Raw genomic sequence first — 23,974 nt, 5'->3', positions numbered from 1 at the left:
CACCTGTAATCCCAGCTACGTGGGAGGCTGAGGCAGGAGAATCGCTTTAACTTGGGAGGCGGAGGTTGCAGTGAGCCAAGATCATGCCACTTCACTCCAGCCTGAGCAACAGAGTGAGACTCGGTCTCAAAGAAAAAAAAGGAGAAGAACATAGTTGACATAGCTGTTACTGAGATTGTCTGTTAAAGATTACAATGGTAGATCATTCATGAAACATTTCCCCCAGGTTACCTAAGTAGAAATTAGGTGTTAAACTGTGTATAGAGACTTGGATGTCATTTTAAATGGAGCTGGGCATCCTTAACTGATCCTGAAGAGTTAAACACAGGTAAATGTTGACTTAGTTGTTATCAAAATGCTGTATGTAAATCACTTTTTACATTTGAAGTCATTTTCTCACTGGTGTATAATTTTAGTTGAAGAATTGGGTCATGTAAGTTCACAAGTCAGCTTTACTCTGTAGTTTGTGATTACTATTAAACATGCTTATCTTTCAGAAATATACATTTTCCTCAAGGTAATTCAATTATTATTCAGCTTGCTAAATTTAAATGACAACTGCTGGCACACAAGAACGCGACTTTCCATTTTTACTATTCTCAAAATAGAGCACAAATTAAGAGCATTGAGAAGTAGGGTATGACTGTCACCTGTAGAGTCTTGAATTCAGAGTTGATTTCCTTGTCTGCTGATTTTTTTCAATACCAAGATAAGTGTCACAAATAGCACCCTTTCTCAGAGGATTTCCAGGATTCGAGTAACAGACACAAACATAATAAAATGTCAATGGTGCAGCATAATCAGGAAGCCCACCTGCCACCAGATCACTTGTTTGCAGTAGAAACCGTGTGATCTCAGGAGCAGAGTCCACATCTCTTCCATTTATTTTCTAACATACAATTCTTGGCTTTTTCTTAAAGCATAGATCTGGAAAGGTGTGCAAAAATCACTTTCCTTGATGGACTGCCTTAAAACAAGTCTCCTCCAATCTTGTCAACCGGATATGCATCCTGCTAAGAGTTGAGAACACATGGGTCAGAGGAGAACCAAATGTATCCTTGTTTGAATTCACTTAGTTTTGATTCCTTGCATGTAATTAATGCTTTTTAAAGATCTTCATGTACATTATTTAGCTCCATTTCTTCTGTGTACACATGCAGCCCTGACGGAGACTTGGTCATTGGTCAGTGAGAGAGGAGGGCCCAGAGCCTGAGGGGAGGGGCTGTCAGTTGAGTGCTCGCTTTCCTGGTGTTGGGAGGCAGGAGGCCTCCTAATACCACTAGTTTTGTTTTTGTTTTTTGAGATAGAGTCTTACTCTTACCACCCAGGCTGTAGTGCAGTGGCACAATCTCAGCTCATTGCAGCCTCCACCTCCTGGGTTCAAGCCATTCTGCTACCTCAGCCTCCCAAGTAGCTGGGACTACAGGCGTGTGTCACCACACTCAGCTAATTATTATTATTATTTTTTTTTGTATTTTATTAGAGATGGGGTTTCGCCATGTTGGCCAGACTGGGCTTGAACTCCTGACCTCAAGTAATCCACCTGCCTTGGCCTCCCAAAGTGCTGGGATTATAGGCTAATTTTTTGTATTTTCAGTACAGATGGGGTTTTGCCATGTTGCCCAGGCTGGGCACAAGGAGTCTCCCAAAGTACTGGGATTATAGGCGTGAGCCACCACACCTAGCCTAAAATTACGTTCTTTTTTTGAGACAGAGTCTGGCACTCTTGCCCAGGCTGGAGTGCAGTGGCACCATCTTGGCCCACTGCAACCTCTGCCTCCCAGGTTCAAGCGATTCTCCTGCCTTAGCCTCCCAAGTAGCTGGGATTACAGTTGCATGCCACCACACTGACTAATTTTTGTATTTTTGTAGTAGAGGTGAGGTTTCACCGTGTTGGCCAGGCTGTTCTGGAACTCCTGACCTCAAGTGATTTGCCCACCTCGGCCTCCCAAAGTGTTGGGATTACAGGTGTGAGCCACTGCACCTGGTCCTAAAATTACCTTTTAATGGAATTTAATGGAATCAATTTACTGTGATTTTGATGTTGAATTGCTAGCAATCTGATTTCAAAGGTCAGTTATTATTATTTATTCTTTCAATGGAAAAGAAAAACTGTGTCGGACCATGTGTGGAGGAAAGCAGAGGAAAAAAATGCAACATGAAAAGGAAAACACCTGAATGTTTAGAAAAGCTGTCCCACCACTTACTGTTAATAAGTTCTCAGTTTTTCTCCTGAATAATATGTGCCTCGGAGCTGTGGATTCTGGTTGATAAACTTATTTTCTCTCCTGTTTAGGAGCCATATTTCATCACTTTTCTGTAGAGAATAGTTCTTTCCAAGGCCATAGCTAAGACTGCTATTCCTCATCTTCGTTTTAGTTTCTTCACTGTCGAGTGTTCATGGTAGAGTGCTGCTCCTGGCCCTTAAGGTGTAAACATAGTTTTTAGTGGTTCCAGATTATAAACATTAGAGTATGTGAGCCGGGAGCGGTGGCTCACACCTGTAATCCCAGCACTTTGGGAGGCCAAGGCAGGTGGGTCACCTGATGTTAGGAGATCGAGACCAGTCTGGCCAACATGGTAAAACCCCGTCTCTACTAAAAATACTAAAAAATTAGGTGTGGTGGTGGGCACCTGTAATCCCAGCTACTCAGGAGGCTGAGGCAGGAGAATCCCTTGAACCTGGGAGACGGAGGTTGCAGTGAGCCGAGATTGTGCCATTGCAGTCCAGCCTGGGCGACGAGCAAAATTCCGTCTCAAAAATAGAATAAAATAAAATAAAATAAGATAAATAGATAAATGTATGTATGTATGTATGTTAGAATATGTGGTATAAGCCCTCGTTGGGAAGCTGTTTCTTTTTTTTTTTTTTTTTTTGAGACAGAGTCTTGCTCTGTTGCCCAGTCCAGAGTGCAGTGGCGCAATCTCGGCTCACTGCAACCTCTGCCTCCCGGGTTCAAGCGATTCTCCTGCCTTAGCCTCCCGAGTAGCTGGGACTACAGGCATGTGCCACCACGCCCGGTTAATTTTTTTTTTGTTTTTAGTAGAGATGGGGTTTCACCGTGTTAACCAGGATGGTCTTGATCTCCTGACCTCGTGATCCACCCACCTCGGCCTCCCAAAGTGCTAGGATTACAGGTGTGAGCCACCATGCCCGGCCCTGGGAGGCTGTTTTCTTAGCCTGTTTGGATATTTGTAAAACCACTCCTAATTTCAGGCTGTCGTTAGAAGCATGGCATATTAATTGTAGTGTATAGGAAAGTACTTTCAGGAGTAAAATGTGAGGTGATGTTAAAGATTTATTCACTAAATCTTACATTAAAACCTAAGGTGTCCTTTGAACTCGAAGAACCTTATTTGAAGGCAAGCAAAACCGTAAGAATGGTTAAAAAATTAACAGCTTTGGTTGAATTACCTTATAAACACACAGTATAGGTATTGCTGATCAAAGGAAAGTTCAGTGAAGATGCTGGTAGTTTACAGCACTCCAGAGAATTAAAACAATGAGATGTAAGGTAACAGCTCTAAAAATTCAGACATTTTCCTTATTAAGCTCTTTTCTACAAGAAGCTTCATCGCATTGAAAAATGAAACCTGGCACCCATCCTAGGAGCGTTATCTGTGCAGAAACTCTGATTTACAGATTTGTGATCTTAGGGAACAGTGTGCACATCCAGGGTGAAATTTCAACTGATAAAGAGATCTCACTTATGGGGCTGTGTCATTCAGGGTTCTGCCAGGGAAGTGGGCCATTCCAGGTATCCATGTAGGAAAGGCTTTTTTTTTCTCTCTCTCTCTTCCTTATTTTTCCTTTTACCTCCTTATTGAGGTATAATTGACATTTACAATGTGGTAATTACAAACAATGTATGCAAAAGATAGTTAAATGTCCTTCCCCACCCTCTGTCTCCTCTTGCCTATTTATCACCCCTCTCTGCCACCCTTCCCTGCCCCTTCTCCACCCCAGGTAACCATTGATGTGCTTTCTGTCACTATACATTAGTTGACATTTTCTAGAATTTTAGACAAGTGGAATCATTCAGTAGGTACTCTTCTTTGTCTGGCTTCTTTTACCCAACATACTTATTTTTAGGTTCATCTAGTTATGTATAACAGTAGTCCATTATTTTTATTTCTGAGTAAGTAGCATTCTGTTGTATGTTTTACCTTAATTTGTTTATCCATTCACCTATTGATATGCATTTGGGCAGTTGCTCATTTTCAGCTATTATGAATAAAGCTATGAATATTCATCTAGAAGTCTTTGTTGGACATATGCTTTCTTTTCTCTAGAGTAAATAACCTAGGCATGGAATGGCTGGGTCATATAGTTGGTGTATGTTTAGCTTTTCAAAGTGATTGTACCATTTTCCATTCCCACCATGAGAGAGTTCCATTTGTTTTTGTTTTTGTTTTTGTTTTTTTTGAGACGGAGTCTCGCTCTGTCACCCAGGCTGGAGTGCAGTGGCGCGATCTCGGCTCACTGCAAGCTCCGCCTCCCGGGTTCACGCCATTCTCCCGCCTCAGCCTCCGAGTAGCTGGGACTACAGGCGCCCGCCACCACGCCCGGCTAGTTTTTTGTATTTTTAGTAGAGACAGGGTTTCACCATGTTAGCCAGGATGGTCTCGATCTCCTGACCTCGTGATCCACCCGCCTCAGCCTCCCAAAGTGCTGGGATTACAGGCTTGAGCCACCGCGCCCGGCCTCCATTTGTTAATTCTTGGAATGGTGAGTCTTTAATTTTGGACATTCTAGAAGTACATGTGTGTTGACATCTCATTGTGGCTTTAATTTGTTTTTTCATAATCATGAATGATGTTGAATATCTTTTTTATGTGTTTATTTGCCACGTATGTGTCTTCTCTAGCAAAATGTTCAAATCTTTTGCCCATCTTTTTTTTTTTTTTTTTTTAAGACAGGGTTTCACTCTGTCGCCCAGACTGGAGTGCAGTGGCACCATCTTGGTTCACTGCAACCTCCGCCTCCCAGGCTCAAGCAATTTCCCCTGCCTCAGCCTCCCTAGTAGCTGGGATTACAGGCATGCACCCCTACCATGCGACTCATTTTTGTTTTTTTAGTAGCATTGGGGTTTCACCATGCTGGCCAGACTGATCTCGAACTTCCGACCTCAAGTGATCCACTCGCATCGGCCTCCAGAAGTGCTGGGATTACAGATGTGAGCCACCATGCCCGGCCTCTTTTGCTCAGTTTTAAGATGGGGTTCTTTATATACTCTGTATATAAATTCTTTGTCAGATAAGTGATTTGCAGATAACTTTTTCTCAGTCTGTGGCTTAATCTTTGTATTCTCTTAATTGTCTTTTGAAGAGCAGACGTTTTTAACTTTGAGTCCAATATATCAGTTTTTTTTTTCTTTTATGGATTATGCTTTTTGGTGTTGTGTCGAAAAAATTTTTCTAACACAGGGTCACAAAGATTTTCTCGTATGTTTTCTTCTAGAAGTTTTACAGTTTTAGGTTTTACATCTAGTTCTATGATTCATTGAATTAATTTTTATGTATTGCCAAGGTACAAAATGAGGTTCATTTTTAAAAATATTCCTACCAGTTATTCTAACACTGATTGTTGAAAACACTCTTTTTTCAGCTAAATTACCTTTGCACCTTTTTTGAAAATTGGTTCTCTCTCTCTCTCATTTTATGTGTGTGTGTGTGTGTGTGTGTGTGTGTGTGTATAATCAGTGTATTTCTGGATTCCATTAAACTTTTGTCTATAGAAAAATAAGACAGTACCATACTGTGTTAATCACTGTAACTTTGTAATAAGTCTTCACGTCAGGTTGTGCAAGTCCTCCAACTTGGTTCTTTTTATAGTTACCGACTATTCTAAGTTCTTTGCTTTTCCATATGAATTTTGGAAGGTACTTACCAATTTCTACAAAATATTCTGCTGGGATTTTAATATAAAGATTTTGTTGAATCTAAATTAATTGGAGGGTGATTGACATCTTAACGATATTGAGTCTTTTCATTCATGAGCATGGTATATCTTTTCACTTACGTAGGTTTTTAAAAATTTCTATCCGCAGTGTTTTGTAGTTTTCAGTGTACATATTAAGGGCTTGCATATTTTTGTCAGATTTATTCTTATGTGTTCACAGTTTTTGATGCTATTATATATGGAATCTTTTTTAAAATTTCCATTTCTGGCCGGGCGTGGTGGCTCAAGCCTGTAATCCCAGCACTTTGGGAGGCTGAGACAGGCAGATCACGAGGTCAGGAGGTCGAGACCATCTTGGCTAACACGGTGAAACCTCGTCTCTACTAAAAAAATACAAAAAAACTAGCTGGACGAGGTGGCGGGCGCCTGTAGTCCCAGCTACTCAGGAGGCTGAGGCAGGAGAATGGCATAAACCCGGGAAGCGGAGCTTGCAGTGAGCTGAGATCCGGCCACTGCACTCCAGCCTGGGCAACAAAGCGAGACTCCATCTCAAAAAAAAAAAAAAATTTCCATTTCTGATTGTTCCTAGTATGTAGAAATATAACGAGTTTTCTTATATTGATCTTGTATTTTGCAGCCTCGTTAAACTCACTTATTAATTTTGGTAACCTTTTCGGTAGGCTCCATTTGACTTTACAAATAGGAAAGATTTTAATATAGGGAATCGAAAGTTCACACAACCATTGGAAAGTCTGATGAAAGAAATTCAGGAAGTCTTCTATTATTGCTAATGAGATTAGAGTGCATCTTCCTAGAGGAGCAGTGATGTCCGCTGTGTGCTGCTGTGGCTTTAGATCATCTGGAAGCTGCTGCAGAATGGGAACGTCCTGCCTGTTGTTGCCTATGGTCTTTTTGCAACTGTTTCTAGAGAATATTGACTTCTTTTCTGCTTTCCAAATCTAAGAAGGGTAGGGATCTAGGGACCTCTCCTTGGTGGCAGCTAACCTGGAACTCTACAGGGAATGGGATTCTGGAAAATACAATTCCAGGCCATTTCCTGAAGTGCAGGGAAGATCAGGAGAGGTGGTGATGGCAGTTTGACAGTCTGGCACTGAGGGCATTAATAGAGATACATTATTACTCAGTCATGAAAAAGTGACTTAGCAATACTGTGAAAAAACAGGAGTGTTAGGTGGTTGTAACTCAGTAAGATGTGATTTCCAAGAAAGCAAATGACCTCTTTAACAGTATTATCAGTGGTATATCATAGGGGACAAGTAAATGGCAGGCCTACCCTATTTGGTGCTGCCTTGCCTGGTAATTGGATGAGGGTAGACAAACTGGAACATATTTAAGGGATAATAATCCCACTGGTAAGGGGGATAGAAAACCAGGTCGTGAGTGGAATGTGTGAAGGAACTAAGAATGTCTCAGGGATGCATCATGGATAACTGCACATTTTTGGAGAATTTGTTCCATGTGTTCTGAAAAGGAAATTTTAGGACTAGGGAGTCGAAGCTATCAGGAGACATTTCTCAAGGCACTATCAAGAACTTCCTACCCAGCTGCAAAGTTTGAGTAGGAAGCCACATCTCTCTTTGTTAGAGTTTGCTGAGCTGCCCAGCCAGAGTATGTAAAGCATGAGACGAATGTTCTTCAGGCACCATTCTAACCCTGAAATTTTTTGCAGGGAAAAATCTTTCAAATTGTTGGTTGTAGCTTTTGCCACATAGAATTTTGGAAAGTAAAAGCAAGTTTTTAAAAATAGCTGGCTGGGTGCAGCGGCTCACGCCTCTAATCCCAGCACTTTAGGAGGCCAAGGCAGGCGGATCACTTGATATCAGGAGTTGGAGACCAGCCTGGCCAACATGGTGAAACCCCATCACTACTATAAAAATTTGCCGGGCGTGGCTGGGCGCGATGACTCACGCCTGTAATTCCAGCACTTTGGGAGACTGAGGCGGGTAGAACACGAGAACAGGAGATCGAGACCATCCTGGCCAATATGGTGAAACCCTGTCTCTACTAAAATACAAAAAATTAGCCAGGTGTAGTGGTACGTGTTTATAGCCCCAGCTTCTTGGGAGGCTGAGGCAGGAGAATCACTTGCACGCAGGAGGGGGCGGAGGTTGCAGTGAGCCGAGATTGCGCCACTGCACTCCAGCCTAGCAACAGAGTAAGACTCCATCTCAAAAAATAAAATAAAATAATAGCCGGGTGTGGTGTCTCGTTCCTGTAGTCCCCAGCTACTTGGGAGGCTGAGGTAGAATTGCTAGAACCGTGGGGGCAGAGGTTGCAGTGAGCCGAGATCACGCCACTGCACTCCAACCTGGGCAACAGAGCAAGACTCATCTCAAAAAAAAAAAAAAAAAAATTATCAGCCGGGCGCGGTGGCTCATGCCTGTAATCCCAGCACTTTGGGAGGCCGAGGCAGGCGGATCACGAAGTCAAGAGATTGAGACCATCCTGGCCAACATGGTGAAACCCCATCTCTACTAAAAATACAAAAATTAACTGGGCTTGGTGGCAGGCACCTGTAGTCCCAGCTACTCGGGAGGCTGAGGCAGGAGCATTGCTTGGACTCGGGAGGCAGAGGTTGCAGTGAGCTGAGATGGCACCATTGCACTCCAGCTTGGTGACAGAGCAAGACTGTCTCAAAATAAATAAATAAATAAATAAATAAATAAATAAATAAATAAAAATTGTCTTTATTTGGTTTGAGTAATTCCAGACAAACCAATTCCTTGCATGTGCCTTTAAATATGTAAACTGGGAAATTCATGAAAAGCTTGGAGTCAGAGGCTATGTCTGCAAAAGTCTGTTGCCGTATTTCATGGATTCTGAGCCTCACGTTCTTTTACTTACTTGAGATCTCTGAAGTCTGCATTCATCCCACAGTTGATGCCACCCTTGGATGTCTGGTGCCTTTCATTTGCTGTCATCCAGCTGGCAGTTGTTCTTGCCTGCACATGCACAGATTGATCCTAGCTATTCCTGATGTCATCATTTCAGTAGAGTTTCATGAAGTCTACGCTACACGAGTTGTTTAATCTAAAATACCTTCCCAGGCCGAGTGTGGTGCTCACACCTGTAATCCCAACACTTTGAGAGGCCAATGCAGGAGTATTGCTTGAGTCCAGACATTCAAGACTAGCCTGGGCAACATAGCAAGACCCCATCTCTACAAAAAATTTAAAAATTAGCTGCACATGGTGGAGCATGTCTGTAGTCCCAGCCAGTTGGGAGGCTGAGGCAGGAGGATCACTCAAGCCCAGGAGTTTGAGGCTGCAGCGAACCATGATCACACCATTGCACTCCTGTGGGATAGAGCAAGACCCTGTCTCAAAACAAACAAACAAACTTCACTAAGGTTACACTGTAATTTTGCATTGAAACACAGATAAAAATAATGAGGCATATGCTTGATATTGAGATTTTAACTAAGAAATGACTACAATTCTATATTTTCTTGAAAAGAAACAACCAAGTGCATACTTGTGTGCTGCTCAAAGATCTAGGGACCAGCAGCTTATTAGAAATGGAAAATTGTGGGCCCTGTCCCACAACCTTCTAAATAAGAATCTGCATTTAACAAGATTCCCATTAAAGTTTGAGAAGCATTGCTTTACACAGCCTCAGAAAGGAAGGTAACACTATGTAGAAGGAACTGTGTTACATTTTGTTACCAACATAAAAGTGTTACCTATCACATGTCACATAATAAAACTGAAGGCAGGAGAAATTTCTTTATCCCTTAAAATTAATAAAAAATCCTTTTACCTTAATCTTTCTAGTTTTAATGTTGTTTTCTTCTTATAAGCCACTTAGAATGATTTTTATGCCCTAGTGCTTTTTGGCCTTGTCTGCGAATTTAATATGTGCAAATTACATTAGCATCCCATTAAATTCGCTCAGATCCAGCAAATGAAAAAAAATGTTAAGAACAAATCCAATATAGATATTTGGAGTACCCTACTATGTAATTTCCTCTGCCTGAATGGATATGTTCCAACATGCTTTTTGTGTGTGTGCATTGTTAATTAAAAACATTTTAAGTGGATACTTTGAGCACTTTGCTTAACTCTTTTCATTGCACTTCCTCTGTTAATTTTTCTTACCCCAAATATGCACGTGGTGTCATTAATCCTTAATTAGTTATGATTGGTAATGGTTTTGTGGCTATTTTCTTACTGCTTTATAAGTTGCCAAGATTACCTTTTGTTTTCTAAGGAAATAATGTTCATACAAGTCACATGTCTTAGGTGCATTTTGAAAACCCCTGTTTAAATCTGTGTTGGGCAGAGTCCTTAGTGTATAGATACTAGAATTCATTCTCACTGGTGTGTGGGTTTATTAAATGGTACTTGAGAGGCTGAGGGTCAGGTGATGCGCCCAGCACCACACCATGGAACTGGGGGTCCCATGGGAGCTTTTTTTCTTTTCCTGCACATTCAGGAAATTGCCGTTACAGGGGTAGGCCCCAGGACCACGTCATCCCTATAATGCTCCCTGAGAAGATGAGTGCCCTGTGTGTCCTCTAGTAAAGTCATGCATGCACCTTACTGGCACAGCGTAAATCACGTCCCCATCTCTAATTGTGAAGGAGTCTTGGAAATAGGCCAGTGGGGCTTGGAATTGATGTTGACTGAGCTGATGAAGATACCACCACAACCACCACAAAGTGAAATCATAGCTCAGTGACTAGTACACCACTAAAATTCCTGGGAAAAGAATTGTCTTGTGAGTTACGTGTAAGAGGAGCATTTTAAATACCCTTGTGGCTATCTGTCATATTCCTGCTGTAGTTAAGGAATACTTGATCGATTAAACTAACAATTTGAGCATGTTAGGATGAAGTGTAGATTCTAGAATATTTTTGGAAATCTATTTCTGTAATGTGGGGACTAAATGATTTCTCAAATTCCTTTTGACTCTTATGTGACTTTCATAAAGAAAATGGTTTGAAGTAGGAGTCCTTCACAAAATTTCAAACAGGAGACCAAAAGATAAGTCAATGTGTGAAGCTCTTTTTTTTTTAATCGAAATTTTTGAGATAACTGTAGGTTCACATGCCAGAAGCAAGGCAGAGATTCTGTATGCCATTCCACCAATGGTAGCTTCTTGCAGAACTGTAATATAATGTCCCAACCCCGATTCTGATATAATCTGCCAAAGTTTTATTTCCCCAGTTTTACTTGTATTTAATTGCCTATGTGTTTAGTTCTATTCAATTTTATCACGTGGGTTCATGTACCCACCACCACTATCAAATACAGGACAGTTCTGTCACCATAAGGGTCACTAGTGTCACCCTTTTGATTAACCACTCCTGCCTCACCCTACCCCCCTTTGTGTCCTCTGGCACCCAACCACTTGTCATCTCAGAAATGTTATCTAAATGGAATCTACAGTTTGACACTTTTGGGAGTGGCTTTTCTCATTCGGCATAATTCCATGGAGATTCATCCAAGTTGGTGTATTATTAATGGTTTGTTCCTTTTTATTGTGGAGTTCTTTTTAATCTTTTACAGTATTCGTTTACTTCTGGCATAGTTCCCATGTTGGGTGGCTCTGTTCCTGTTCGGGTCTGTCTGCCTCGGTTTTGTGGAGTTGGAACTAGGACCAAAGGTGCCGCCACCCTTCTGATCACAGGGTGTCAGGGGTAGGTTTGGATGCTGTCACAGCCAGTCATTCAGACCTTGATGGAAAGGAAGATGCTCCTGGGAATGTGGAGCCATTTCCTGTCAAGATGAATCCTGGCTGTTCTTCTGAATGAAGGTTCTTACCATCCTTCCACTCCCATGAGCATACAGGTGGAGATTAATATATTCAAGTGTGAAATTGTCAGCCCTGCCTCTCCTGCATGTTTGAGGCACAATGGGCTCAGAGACATGCATACAGGAACCACTGGTCGTGACTCTAGTTTGTGGAAGGAAGTTGATCTCTTGGCTGGCGTGATGGCTCATACCTATAATCCCAACATTTTGGGAGGTCGAGGCGGGCAGATTATCTGAGGTCAGGAGTTCGAGACCAGCCTGACCAACATGGTGAAACCCCATCTCTACTAAAAATACAAAAATTAGCTGGGCGTGGTGGCGCATGCCTGTCATCCCAGCGTCTCAGGAGGCTGAGGCAGAAGAATCACTTGAACCTGGGAGGTGGAGGCTGCAGTGAGCCGAGATCGTGCCACTGCTCTCGGGAGATGGCGTGAGACTCTGTCACAGAAACAAAAGTTGATCTCTTACCTGGATCATCACAAGCTTGAATTCACACATCCAAGATTCTGATACTTTCAAAACAGCAAAGGCACTGCAGGCTCTCTTCAGAGTATTCTAAAGTGTGTAGAGACAGGGAACAGAGCAAGGAGAGCACAGTTTCCTGCCCTGAAGGTGCTGTCTGGGTTGTGAGGTGAGGTAGGACTATTTAAAAAGTGGAATTTAGAGCCCCAGGAAGGCAGGCAGCACTGTGTCTTGTTTGTTGCTGATTTCTTGGCGTCAGTCTGGTGCCTGGCATCAAGTGAGCACTGAGATACTGAGGGAACTGATGCGGTGGAAGGCAACCTTTCAGCCACAATGCCCAGTTCTTCTGGTGCAGATGAGGGTGACTACCAAGTAAGCCCAGAAAACCAGAGAAAGTGTGGGTGTGTGTCTGGGGAGGCTTGCTGCTGAGAGAGGGCAGAAGTAGGGGTAGCCATCTCCCTGCTCCCAAACTCACACCCAGCACTTTCCCATCTCGGGCCCTGGGACTTACTCTTCTCTTGACCTGGTCACTCATCTCCCAGATGGCTTTCTTCATGGAGGGGTCTGGATGTCCCTGCCTCACAGATGCCCGCTGCAGATGCCTCCTGGAAGGCAGCCCCCTCTTCCCATCTCTTTCCTCTTAGACATTCTGGCCCCTTTCCAGCTTTTTTGTCTTCGTGGCGTTGTGTGTGTTTTTTTTCTGTCTCCCATCTAGAATGTCAGCTCCCTGAGGGCAGGGACCATCCTTCTTTTGCACAGTCTTATATCCTCAGTGCCTCACAGGCCAGTGCCTGGCATATCGTAGTCACTCAGCATATGTTTATTAGATGATTTAGTTCGTTGTTTTGAGGCTGTTCTTTAAACACATGTCCGCCGGGAGCTAGAAAGTGTTGCTCGCTCTTTAATTATGCATTTTGGTAGCATTTACTTGGAGACCCTACTGTGTTTTGGGTGTTTGTGCCACGGACATAGGGCAGGGAGAAGAGGAAGGTTCATTCCCCTTCCCTTGTGTTCAGAGGCTTCAGCCGTGGCAAACGCGCACACACTCGGCTGGCCACACGCTGGCCACACACACTTGGCTCGCCATTGTCTCGAGTGGTCGGTGCGCTGGTGGAGCAGGCCAGCCCGCCGAGGGCAAGGTTGACAGCTGAGGGAAGAGGTGGGCCTCCTGACTGAAGCTGAGAAGAAGAGGTTTTGGAAGTTTTGTGTTTAGGTGCTTGTGTTCAGTCCCAATTTGATTTCTTATTCAATTACCAGAAAATGTGTGCTGGTTAATTTAGAAAATGCATTCCCTGTAAGGAGATCCCCCCTCCCCCAACCCCCGCATCCTGCTTCTGGTCTCGTCCCTGCCACCTCCTCCCTTACTCCCTGTACTGCATTCTGGCTGCCATTCCTCAGATGCACCAGTCTCACTCATTGACATTTGCCATTCCCTCTCTCTGGAATATTCTCCCCCAGATACCCACATGGCCCCATCCCTCACCTCAGTGAGTCTCCATTCTCATGCAACTGTATCAGAGGCCTTTTCTAACTATCATGTGGAAGGTGTTCCTCTCCCCACCTCTCTCCTCCTCTGTCGGCGAACTGTCCTCTCCTGAGCACTGTCGCCGCCTGAGCTGTGTATTTTATGCATGCATCTTGTTGTATATCTTGTTCATTTGTTGCCTGTCTCCCCCACTAGGATCTAAGTCGCATGAGAGCCAAAGCTCAGTTTTGTTTCGGCCAGATCTCCAGTGCTTAGAAAAAGTGCCTGGCTTGGCCAGGCGCAGTGGCTCACGCCTATAATTCCAGCACTTTGGGAGGCTGAGGCAGGTGGATCACTTGAGGTCAAGAGTTCAAGACCAGGCCAGCCAACATAGTGAGACTCCGTCTCTACTAAAAATACAAAAATTAGGCCGGGCGCGGTGGCTCAAGCCTGTAATGCCAGCACTTTGGGAGGCCGAGACGGGCGGATCACGAGGTCAGGAGATCGAGACCATCCTGGGTAACACAGTGAAACCCCGTCTCTACTAAAAATACAAAAACTTAGCCGGGCGAGGTGGCGGGCGCCTGTAGTCCCAGCTACTCGGGAGGCTGAGGCAGGAGAATGGCGTGAACCCGGGAGGCGGAGCTTGCAGTGAGCTGAGATCCGGCCACTGCACTCCAGCCTGGGTGACAGAGCGAGACTCCGTCTCAAAAAAAAAACAAACAAACAAACAAAAAAACAAAAATTAACCGGGCGTGGTGGCAGGCGCCTGTAATCCCAGCTACTCAGGAGGCTGAGGCATGAGAATCACTTGAACCTGGGAGGCGGGAGTTGCAGTGAGCTGAGATGGTGCCATCGCACTGCAGCCTGGGTGACAGAAAAGAAAAGTGCCTGGCTCATATGAGACACTCAATAAATGTTTGTTAAAGGAATGAGTCAGTTCCTGGGCATCCTAGTAGAAGAGAGCCAAGTCAGCCTATGCCTATTATCACCCCTAGTAAAAGCAGCCATGCCGCAGTTATTTCAGGTGCTCTCATGCTGCCAATGACTGGTGTCATCTGCCTTGAGACCTTAAGGGCCAAACAAGAGGCGGGGTCTACAGAAGAAGACGAGTTGCTCTAGAGTTGGGGTTACTGGGGATGGTGCTGTTAAAGCAAGTGGATATTGAGCTAGGACTTGACACTAGGGTAAGGTGTGATGAATATTAAAGAGGATGGTTTTTGTCAGGCATGCAGAATGGATGAGGAAAATGTAAAAGCTAGAACTGTGCTATGCATGGCTTTGAATGCCAGTTACAGATGCTCCAAGCTCTTAGCCTTCCCTTTGCATGGTCTCGGACCATTGGTAGATTGAGTTCTGGGATGCAGCCTATTCCTAGGAATGTCAGCATCATTGCTTTTTGGTGTTCTGAACTTGCATGCAGGGCAGTCTTGCTATACCTCAGCTTAAGTGAATATTGGGTGTTTTCTTTTTCTTTCTTTCTTTCTTTCTTTTTTTTTTTTTTTTTTTTTTTTTTTTGAGACTGAGTCTTGCTTTGTCGCCCAGGCTGGAGTGCAGTGGTGCAATCTTGGCTCACTGCAACCTCCGCCTCCCAGGTTCAAGCGACTCTCCTGCCTCAGCCTCCTGAGTAGCTGGGATTACAGGTACCTGCCACGATGCCCAGCTAATTTTTTTGTATTTTTAGTAGAGATGGGGTTTCACCATGTTGGCTAGGCTGGTCTCAAATTCCTGACCTCATGATCTGCCCGCCTCAGCCTCCGAAAGTGCTGGGATTGCAGGCTTGAGCCACTGTGCCCGGCCGAATATTGGGCATTTTGTGTTCAGCTACAAGTCACTTCTACTTTTCTCTACTATTATTGTAAAAAATTAAGAAGAAAACACTGTTGTATTCTCTCTTAACCTGAGAAGTTCTCAAGAGTAGTTTGACTTTTTACCATTCAGGATTTATTCTAGATTATGGTGTTTGCACTTGCTTTATCTTTTGCCCTCCCGCACAGTACCTCCCACACATTCGTCCCCTGCAGAGGCAATATTAAAACCCCCAGCTCCCCTAGACAATGCTTCCTTACCTTTTCAGGTCAAGACACACAGAGAAAAGATTTGTACAGCACACTGGGGTAAATAGATGAGGTTGGATTGGGCTAGCAGCTGCCCCAGGCTGGGCTGTAAGGAGTTTGAGGGGCTTTGTGTTCCATATGTACTTGGAAGCTGGGTGCACCTATAAACCATACTTGGCACAAAGTTAAGGAATTGGAGGTGCCCGTAGTATTGCCTGGGAAGCTGTAGTAGAGACTCAGTAAATACTTAACTGAATTTGTTGAATGAATTACATAATTTGACAGTGATGAGCTTTATATCTGGTTGTATATTTAAAGATGAGAGAAAATATGAACGATTTCTCTTGCCCTTCATACTTAGAAGCAATTGATGATCAAGTAGGACCCGCCTAGTCACTTGGCATTTGCATTCGTTGCTGTATGGGAGGTGTTTTTTTATTGTTTGTTTTGGAGACAGGGTCTCACTTTGTTGACCACACTGGAGTGCAGTGGCACGATTATGACTCACTGCAGCCTCAACTTCCTGGGCTCAGGTGATGGGAGGTTTCATTTTTGAGGCATAAATCAGGTAATAATGTTTTCAAGTATAGGTTTAAACAAGAATTTAGAGCAGTTTCTCAACCCTAGCTACATGTTAGAACCACTTGGAGGGACTTCTCAAAATCCCTGGAGATTTCTATGTAATTGACCTGGGGTACTATCTGAGCAATGATTTTGTGTTGGTTGTTTGTATTTTCTTTTGTTTTTGGAAATAATCTGGAACTTACAGAGTTTGAATCTGGATGATTTTAAAAAGCCTTTTTCCCCCTGAGTCATTTGAGAATTAACTGCTGATCCAGTGCTCTGTCACCTGGGTAATATAGTATATTTCTAACAAAAAGAACATTCTAGTGTAGAACCACAATATAACCGTCATAGGAAAAAAATTAATACACTGATACGTTACCACCACTTACTCTTGATCTCCATTCGGGTGTGACATTTGCCACACATTACATTTGGTTGTTAGGTCTTTTTGGTCTCCTTTCATTTGGAACAGTTCCTCAATCTTTCCTTGACTGTCATGGCCTTAAAACTTTTGAAGATTACAGGCCAGTATATTTTGTAGAATGCCTCTGAATGTGGAGTTGTCTGACGGTTCCTTTGATGGTATTCGGGTTAAAAACACATTTAAAAGGAGTATCACAGAATCGAATCGATGCTGTGTTCTTTTTACAGCATCCTGTTGTGTAACTCCCAGTTTGAATTTGTCCCGTAGCTGATGATGTTCACGTGGATTACTTGATTAAGGTGGTATCTTGACAGGCTTCTCCTTGACTTAATTACTCTTCTCAACCCTTTATCACAAGTATTTTATGGGGAGGTGCTTTGAAACTATGTGACTATTCCATTCCTCATTTCAATGTATTCGTTTGCTTATTTCTCTCTGTATGAACTTGTGTTTTCCTATTTTATACAATGGCTTATAGTCTCTTACTATAATTACTTATTTTGATGCTGATGTTGTTCCAGATTTAGCTTGTAGGAGCACTTCAAACTGTCTTCTGTAGTCATTTGAAGGATCCCATCATTCTTTTGCTTCTTGGCAAACGTACATTCCAGGTTCATCTTGTACTTTCCTTATCCTATCCCAGAATTAGCTATTTTTCCCAGAGAACTCTGGTTTTTTTAGTGAAGAATGGAAGCCGCAAAACTGGGTGCTAAGTGTGTTCATTGTTACTTGGATGTTGCTTGTTCTCTAGCCCTCAGAGTGACAGAGCTAAGGGAATAAGCGTGTGTGTGTGGGTGTGTGTGTGTGAAGGAATATATATTCACATATCTCACATGTACACAAAGTTACAGCTAATATTTATTATGTCTATATATATTGGAAACCATGAGTTCATGTCAGTAACTAATTTAGATCCAACCCCACAGAGTTCATTTGAGTTTTCTCCCTTTTCTTCCGTTTGTGTAACTTATTTTCTCAACAGTGAGAAACATGGCTGTCATTATTCTTTTTTTTTCCTTGAGATGGAATTTCACTTTTGTTGCCCAGGCTGCAGTGTAGTGGCACGACTTCGGCTCACTGCAACCTCCGCCTCCCGGGTTCAAGCGATTCTCCTGCCTCAGACTCCTGAGTAGCTGGGATTACAGGCACGCACCACCACACCCAGCTAATTTTGTATTTTTAGTAGAGACGGGGTTTCTGCATATTGGTCAGACTGGTCTTGAACTCCTGACCTCAGGTGATCCACCCACCTTGGCCTCCCAAAGTGCTGGGATTACAGGTGTGAGCCACCATGCCTGGCCCTATTATTCTTACTATACTTAAACAGTGCATCAGTCTCCTGTATGTAAGCCATCTCCATCACCGCCCCCGTAGATGCCTTCTCCGCGTAGACGCCCATTGCTCTCTGCTTGGGCTCTAACTCAGAGTAGGGTTTTTGTTTGTTTGTTTGTTGTTTGTTTTTGAGATGGAGTCTTGCTCTGTCGCCCAGGCTGGAGTGCAGTGGTGTAATCTTGGCTCACTGCAACCTCTGCCTCCGGGTTCAAGCAATTCTCCTGCCTCAGCTTCCCGAGTAGCTGGCACTACAGGTGTGTGCCACCACGCCCAGCTAATTTTTTGTATTTTTAGTAGAGTCGGGGTTTCACCGCGTTAGCCAGGATGGTCTGGATCTCCCGACCTCGTGATCCACCTGTCTCAGCCTCCCATAGTGCTGGGATTACACACGTGAGCCACTGCGCCCAGCCAGGATTTTTTTAAAGCTCACCAAATGGTGCTAATGTGCAACCTAGATAGAGAACAGAATTAGAAGAAAGGTGAGACCCACACTATTTGATTTATTGTTAAGTAAATGGCAGGTTTTTAAGCCAGGTTTGACGAAGTAGATTCTTCCTAAGGAAGTGAAATTTAAAGAGAAGACTAAATCCTACCAAGACGCATGGTCAAAACAAAACAAAATAAAACAAAAAACATGGTGAAAGTATAGCCTGTCACCTGGAAAGCTTTGAAATATATCTGTTTTAGAAATGAATTTACTTCTGTTGTGCATGAATTTCAGTCTATTTCCCTGAATTGCCTGTTTATAGGGACAATATTTGAAAAGGTTAGTTTGTTTTTGAAGAACATGTTTGATTAAAACTTACCCCCTTTTTTTATGTTTTATTTTATTTATTTATTATTTATTATTGATTCATTTATTTATTTTGCTCTTGTTGCCCAGGCTAGAGTGCAATGGTGTGATCTTGGTTCACTGTAACCTCTGCCTCCCAGGTTCAAGTGATTCTCCTTTCTCAGCCTCCTGATTAGCTGGGATTACAGGTGTCCACCACCACACCCAGCTAATTTTTGTGTTTTTAGTAGAGATAGGGTTTCACCGTGTCCCCCAGGCCAGTCTCGAACTCCTGACCTCAGGTGATCCACCCACCTTGGCCTCTCAAAGTGCTGGGATTACAGGCGTGAGTCACTGCACCCAGCCAACATTGCATTTTTTAAAATAAACTTTTAATTTTAGAATAATTTCAGATTTAGAAAAAAATGACAACCTAATACTTTTTTTTTTTTTTGTAAACACCAAATCTTTAAACAGGAAATATTCAGGCTGCGGTTGCTCCTTTTCTGTAGTTGGTTTCACTGTAAAATGTAGAAGCCAAGTTACAGCAGCTTGGGCGTGAGGAACCCCATCCACTCCTTCCACTTGCAGCCAGAGGAAGCAAAAGGCTTTTAGGGCCAAATATAACAGGACCCATGGCCAGCCTGCCTGAGATGATCAACATCCATCTTACCGGTGTTTGTAAATCCATTTTCTTAAAGGAGGGCACTGCTGCTGCAGGTGGATTTTCTCCACGCGTTTCACACCTAGACAGAGGCACACAATCTGACTCCAAAGAAATCCAGCATGAGACCTAAGGAAATTTCAGTAAAATCTCCTCCTTGGTTGGGTGGATTTTGCATATTAGGCTTTTATATCTTTATACCCAGAAGTGCAGAAGAAGAAAGGCTAATATTTGAATGCGGACAAAGTCAGTGACAACATGTAGGTAAAATAATTTTTAAGCCTTTTTTTCTATAAGTAAAACATTATTATGTATTCATGAGAGCCCACCTCAGTTTTCATCCATGGTTCCTTTTGTATAGTTTCAGTATGTTAAACTAGATCTCTGCTTCCCAAAGTTAAGTCCTTCAGGAACCATCTTTATGATTTTGCCGTGTTTGCAAACCTGTTACTCCCTTAATCTTGAATTTGACTCACTTGTAATTCGGCCTTATTCTAGGTGATATCTGTGAAACCGTGGATTTGTTATCTGTTGGGTGTTCTGAGGACCTGGGAACTAGATCTTAAAGTCTCCTCACAACAATGAAATTCCATAAGCATAGAGTCTGGGGTTTCCCACTGTGAGCTTTGAAGTTACTGCAGTTGGTTGAGTGTATGTTTTTTCCCAGTTGAAACATAGAGTGAAAGTTGACAGCATTCCAATAAATGTTACTTTTCAAATGTGTGCTGTAAATTACAGTCTCTTAATTTCTTCAGATTCAGCATATTTCTCCAACTAGAATGTTTATGATTGTATATCATTTTTATTCTAATTCAGTGGAGCAAAACCTGATTGTCTTAATTCATGTGTACAGGAAGATGTAGTAGTGAATTCACCCAATAGGGAATACGTTTATTTATTTTATTTTATTATTATTTTATTTTTGAGGCAGAGTCTGGCTCTGTTGACCGGGCTGGAGTGCAGTGGCACTATCTCAGCTCACTGCAGCCTCCACCTCCCAGGTTCCAGTGATTGTCCTGCCTCAGCCTCCCGAGTAGCTGGGACTACAGGAGCGTGCCACCACACCCAGCTAATTTTTGTATTTTTAGTAGAGACGGGATTTCACTATGTTGACCAGGCTGGTCTCAAACTCCTGACCTCAAGTGATCTGCCCGCCTTGGCCTCCCAGAGTGCTGGGATTACCGGCGTGAGCCACCACGCCTGGCCTGGAATACATTGATTTATAGGACACTCAGTGCCTGCCTTAGAAAACACAAGTAGAAAATATATAAAACATACAGTGTTAATAATAAATATGGAAAAAAAATTTGGAATACAGAGCATAGAGCTTTATGTTCACCACTCTGAAGATGTCATGGAAAAGCATCTATTTATGATAAATACATATGTACCATAATTGAGTTAATATATTCTGCATTATCTGTGAGGAATACTGCCCGGAAGCCATCTGGATATTGTCATATTCAAATCAGGTCCTTTGCTGAGTGGAACTATATTAATCGTGTGTGTGTGTTTGTGTGTGTGTTCTTTTAGGTAAGATATTATAAAAGCTCACCTTAATAGGCTTCTTTGAAACCAAACTTAATGTCATGTTTTGCAAAAGGGGTGACAAACCAAGATGTGGGAATAATTAAATGTGAGTTTTATGCATCCTTTTGATTTAAATGAAATACTGTGTTCTACTCAGTCACAGAGATGAAATGTCTTGCACACCATTTACAAGCATTTAATTTGCTACAGAAATGGGTTGTGAATATAGATGTATAACCTTCTGCTATGATGTTACTTTAACAGAGAGAAGGAGCAAGAAAGGGAAGAACAGTTAATGGAAGACAAGAAAAGGAAGAAAGAGGATAAAAAGAAAAAAGAAGCCACTCAGAAGGTGAGTTTAATCAGTTAAGTCTGTCTTTATATCCACTAGGCATCCGGCATCCAGAAGAAGAAACTGTCTTGGCTTGAATACCCAATATCGTTTTTTTTTTTCCTCTGAGAGAGAGTCTTGCTTTGTTGCTCAGGCTGGAGTGCAGTGGCACCATCTTGGCTCACTGCAACCTGTGCCTCCCGGGTTTAAGCGATTCTCCTGTCTCAGCCTTCTGAGTAGCTGAGATTACAGGTGCCTGCCACCACGTCCAGCTAATTTTTGTATTTTTAGTAGAGACAGGGTTTCACCATGTTGGCCAGGCTGGTCTCGAACTCCTGTCCTCATAATCCGCCTGCCTCGGCCCCCCAAAGTGCTGGGATTACAGGTGTGAGCCACTGCGCCTGGCCTGAATACCTGATATCTCAGTAACGGTACTTGAGACATTAGTTTACTTAAAAGTTTTCATATTTGGAAGTGGGAGAAAGTTCAAGGTCTGTATTTGTTACCATAAAGTAGATGTTAAATAATGCTATGGCTGATTTTTTGAAAACAACAGTAAACAATATTAGAAAGGCAAGAGAGTTTTCAAACTCTCAGTTCTTGTTGTATTTCCTTATTTGTATATTAATTTAATCTACATTTTCTTAAGCCTATAGAATAACTTTTAAAAACTGGCTAGAGGTTGCCCCGGTGTTCCTTTGGTCCCCCCATGGTGCTGTGTCTACCTTCGGAGAATAACAAGTAGAAATCCCTCTCGGAAAGGATCTAGTGAGCCCACGTAGTGCTTTGGAGGATATGGCATTGTGTGGCTTTGAGGAATTGCTTAGAGAAAACAAGAGATGCTAAAAGAAAAAAGACAAAGGGCTGACAGCTGTCACCTGTCAGGTCTCAGGTGAGCGGTTTGTCCAGCAGAGTTGTCTAAGGCAGAGTGGTTAGAATGCGCCTGCCTTCCCTGTTTGCTTCAGAGCATGCCTCTCTACCCTGTCCGTTGTCTGATCTTACCTGTTTCCCCACCTTACTATTCTTTTTGCATCTCTTAACTTGGGCTGTGGCTCAGCAGGGGTTACTTTGGTGCCTTTTTTGGAGGCAAGGTGATTTTCTGTCAGGTACTGTCACTGCTATGTAAAGCATTTGCGAAGCAGGGCCTACTGTGGGACAGGTTTGAGGATCCCTGTGTTGGTGCTAGTTATCGAAGCTAAGTTTAGGGAGAAAGAAACTGTGGCAAGGTTCAGAGGAAACTCTAGATTTAGAACAGAGTCAAGCCAATCAAACACAAGCCAGTATAACACTGCACGTTTTTCCAGCATTATTGGATATGGCGTTTCTCATAATTCAATTTTTTGTATTATTGAAATAATTCAAAAAATTGATGTGTGAGTATCTGCATAAGAAAAATTCTGAAAATAGTTTCTGAACTGGATTGCATATGTCCTTGCCATGTTAAATATATGAAATGTAATTTTATCTTTTCTTCATGACTTAATTAAGAGGAACATTCATTATTATTTGGTGCTATAATAGACCGCTGTGCTCTTGAAGATTTTGTCTGCTTTTAATTGTGTTTGTTTCTATTAATAGTGGTATATTCTCCATCACATCTTCATGCTGTCAGGGTACCTCCTTCTAATGTGTTGCTTCTCACCTGAGTTTGTTAGAATTGCCTAAAATTCTGGAGTGAAAAGTCTGAATAAAGAAGCCAGATTGCCTGGTGTGGTGGTTCGTGCCTGTAATGCCAACATGAAAACCCCGTCTCTACCAAAAAAAAAAAAAAAGCTGAGGTAGAAGGATCACTTGAGCCCAGGAGGTGGAGGTTGCAATGAGTAGAGATTGCACCACTGCACCCCAGCCTGGGTGACAGAGTGAAATCTTGTGTCCAAAATAATAATAATAATAATAATGGAAGTCAGATAACAGCCCAGAGACGTTTTTGTACTTCCCTTTGGGTCCATGGCCACATGCCCTGTCACTGAGGTTGCAGTATGCAGCTCCACCAGCCGTGGGGTGTTCGTAGCATTGCCCCTGTGGTTTCTGGGCTCTTTTCCCTGTGCCTCGCACACATTGTGCCCTCCACCTCCAACTGGAGTGACGTGAGATTAAATCTCAGTGAAAGTTTACTTTCCTTAGGACACTCACACATTTCGTCTACTAAGTTGTTACAAAAATCGGATTTTGCAGTCTCTGGAAATGAGTGGTTAATAGACTGGGTACCAAGGAACTTGAGCAAAGGCTGTTAACAAGAGGATGCCAAACAGAGTGATTTAGAGAGTATATATTCCTTCTTCATTTTTAACATACATAACAGTGTTTTCTTAAACTACAAATATCAATATCTAAAATGATTAATAAAATATGCCTCTGTAAACTTTCATTGGATTCCACAAAGAAAAATGATTTAGAATAAAGATGCTGTGAATGTAGTTGAGAGTGAATGAGATTCTTTATGCAGAGAATGTAGTTTATGTAGCTGGATAATCTCTCCTGTGTGCTTTCATCTGCATTAAGAGCTGATTAAGAAGTGATGGCAAAGGGGAAAATCACCGTAAATAAAATTTCTAAGTGATTAATTTTATGAACAGTAAAAATTCTTATCGTTTTTGCTCAAAAATGTTCCAGATCAGCTTGACACAGAATCTAGGCTGACGCAGGCTGATGCATGGCCTTTGATCTTGTTTTATTATACTGAACCATTGC

The 23,974-nt window shown here is 42.6% G+C and overlaps 1 protein-coding gene across 16 annotated transcripts in view; it reads left to right on the top strand.

Annotated features, from left to right (window-relative positions):
* Positions 1–23,974, top strand: part of TNRC6B (trinucleotide repeat containing adaptor 6B) — a 297,709-nt gene that overhangs the window by 187,855 nt on the left and 85,880 nt on the right. For all 16 annotated transcript variants that reach the window (XM_005567203.5, XM_015457161.4, XM_045364263.3 and 13 more), the window contains one exon: positions 21,217–21,304. In XM_005567203.5, the coding sequence (XP_005567260.2) occupies positions 21,217–21,304 (88 nt within the window). The remainder of the gene's footprint in view (positions 1–21,216; positions 21,305–23,974) is intronic.

The sequence above is a fragment of the Macaca fascicularis genome, chromosome 10, assembly GCF_037993035.2.
Source record: "Macaca fascicularis isolate 582-1 chromosome 10, T2T-MFA8v1.1".
NCBI lineage: Eukaryota > Metazoa > Chordata > Mammalia > Primates > Cercopithecidae > Macaca > Macaca fascicularis.
This window is presented reverse-complemented; position numbering and strand designations above follow the sequence as displayed.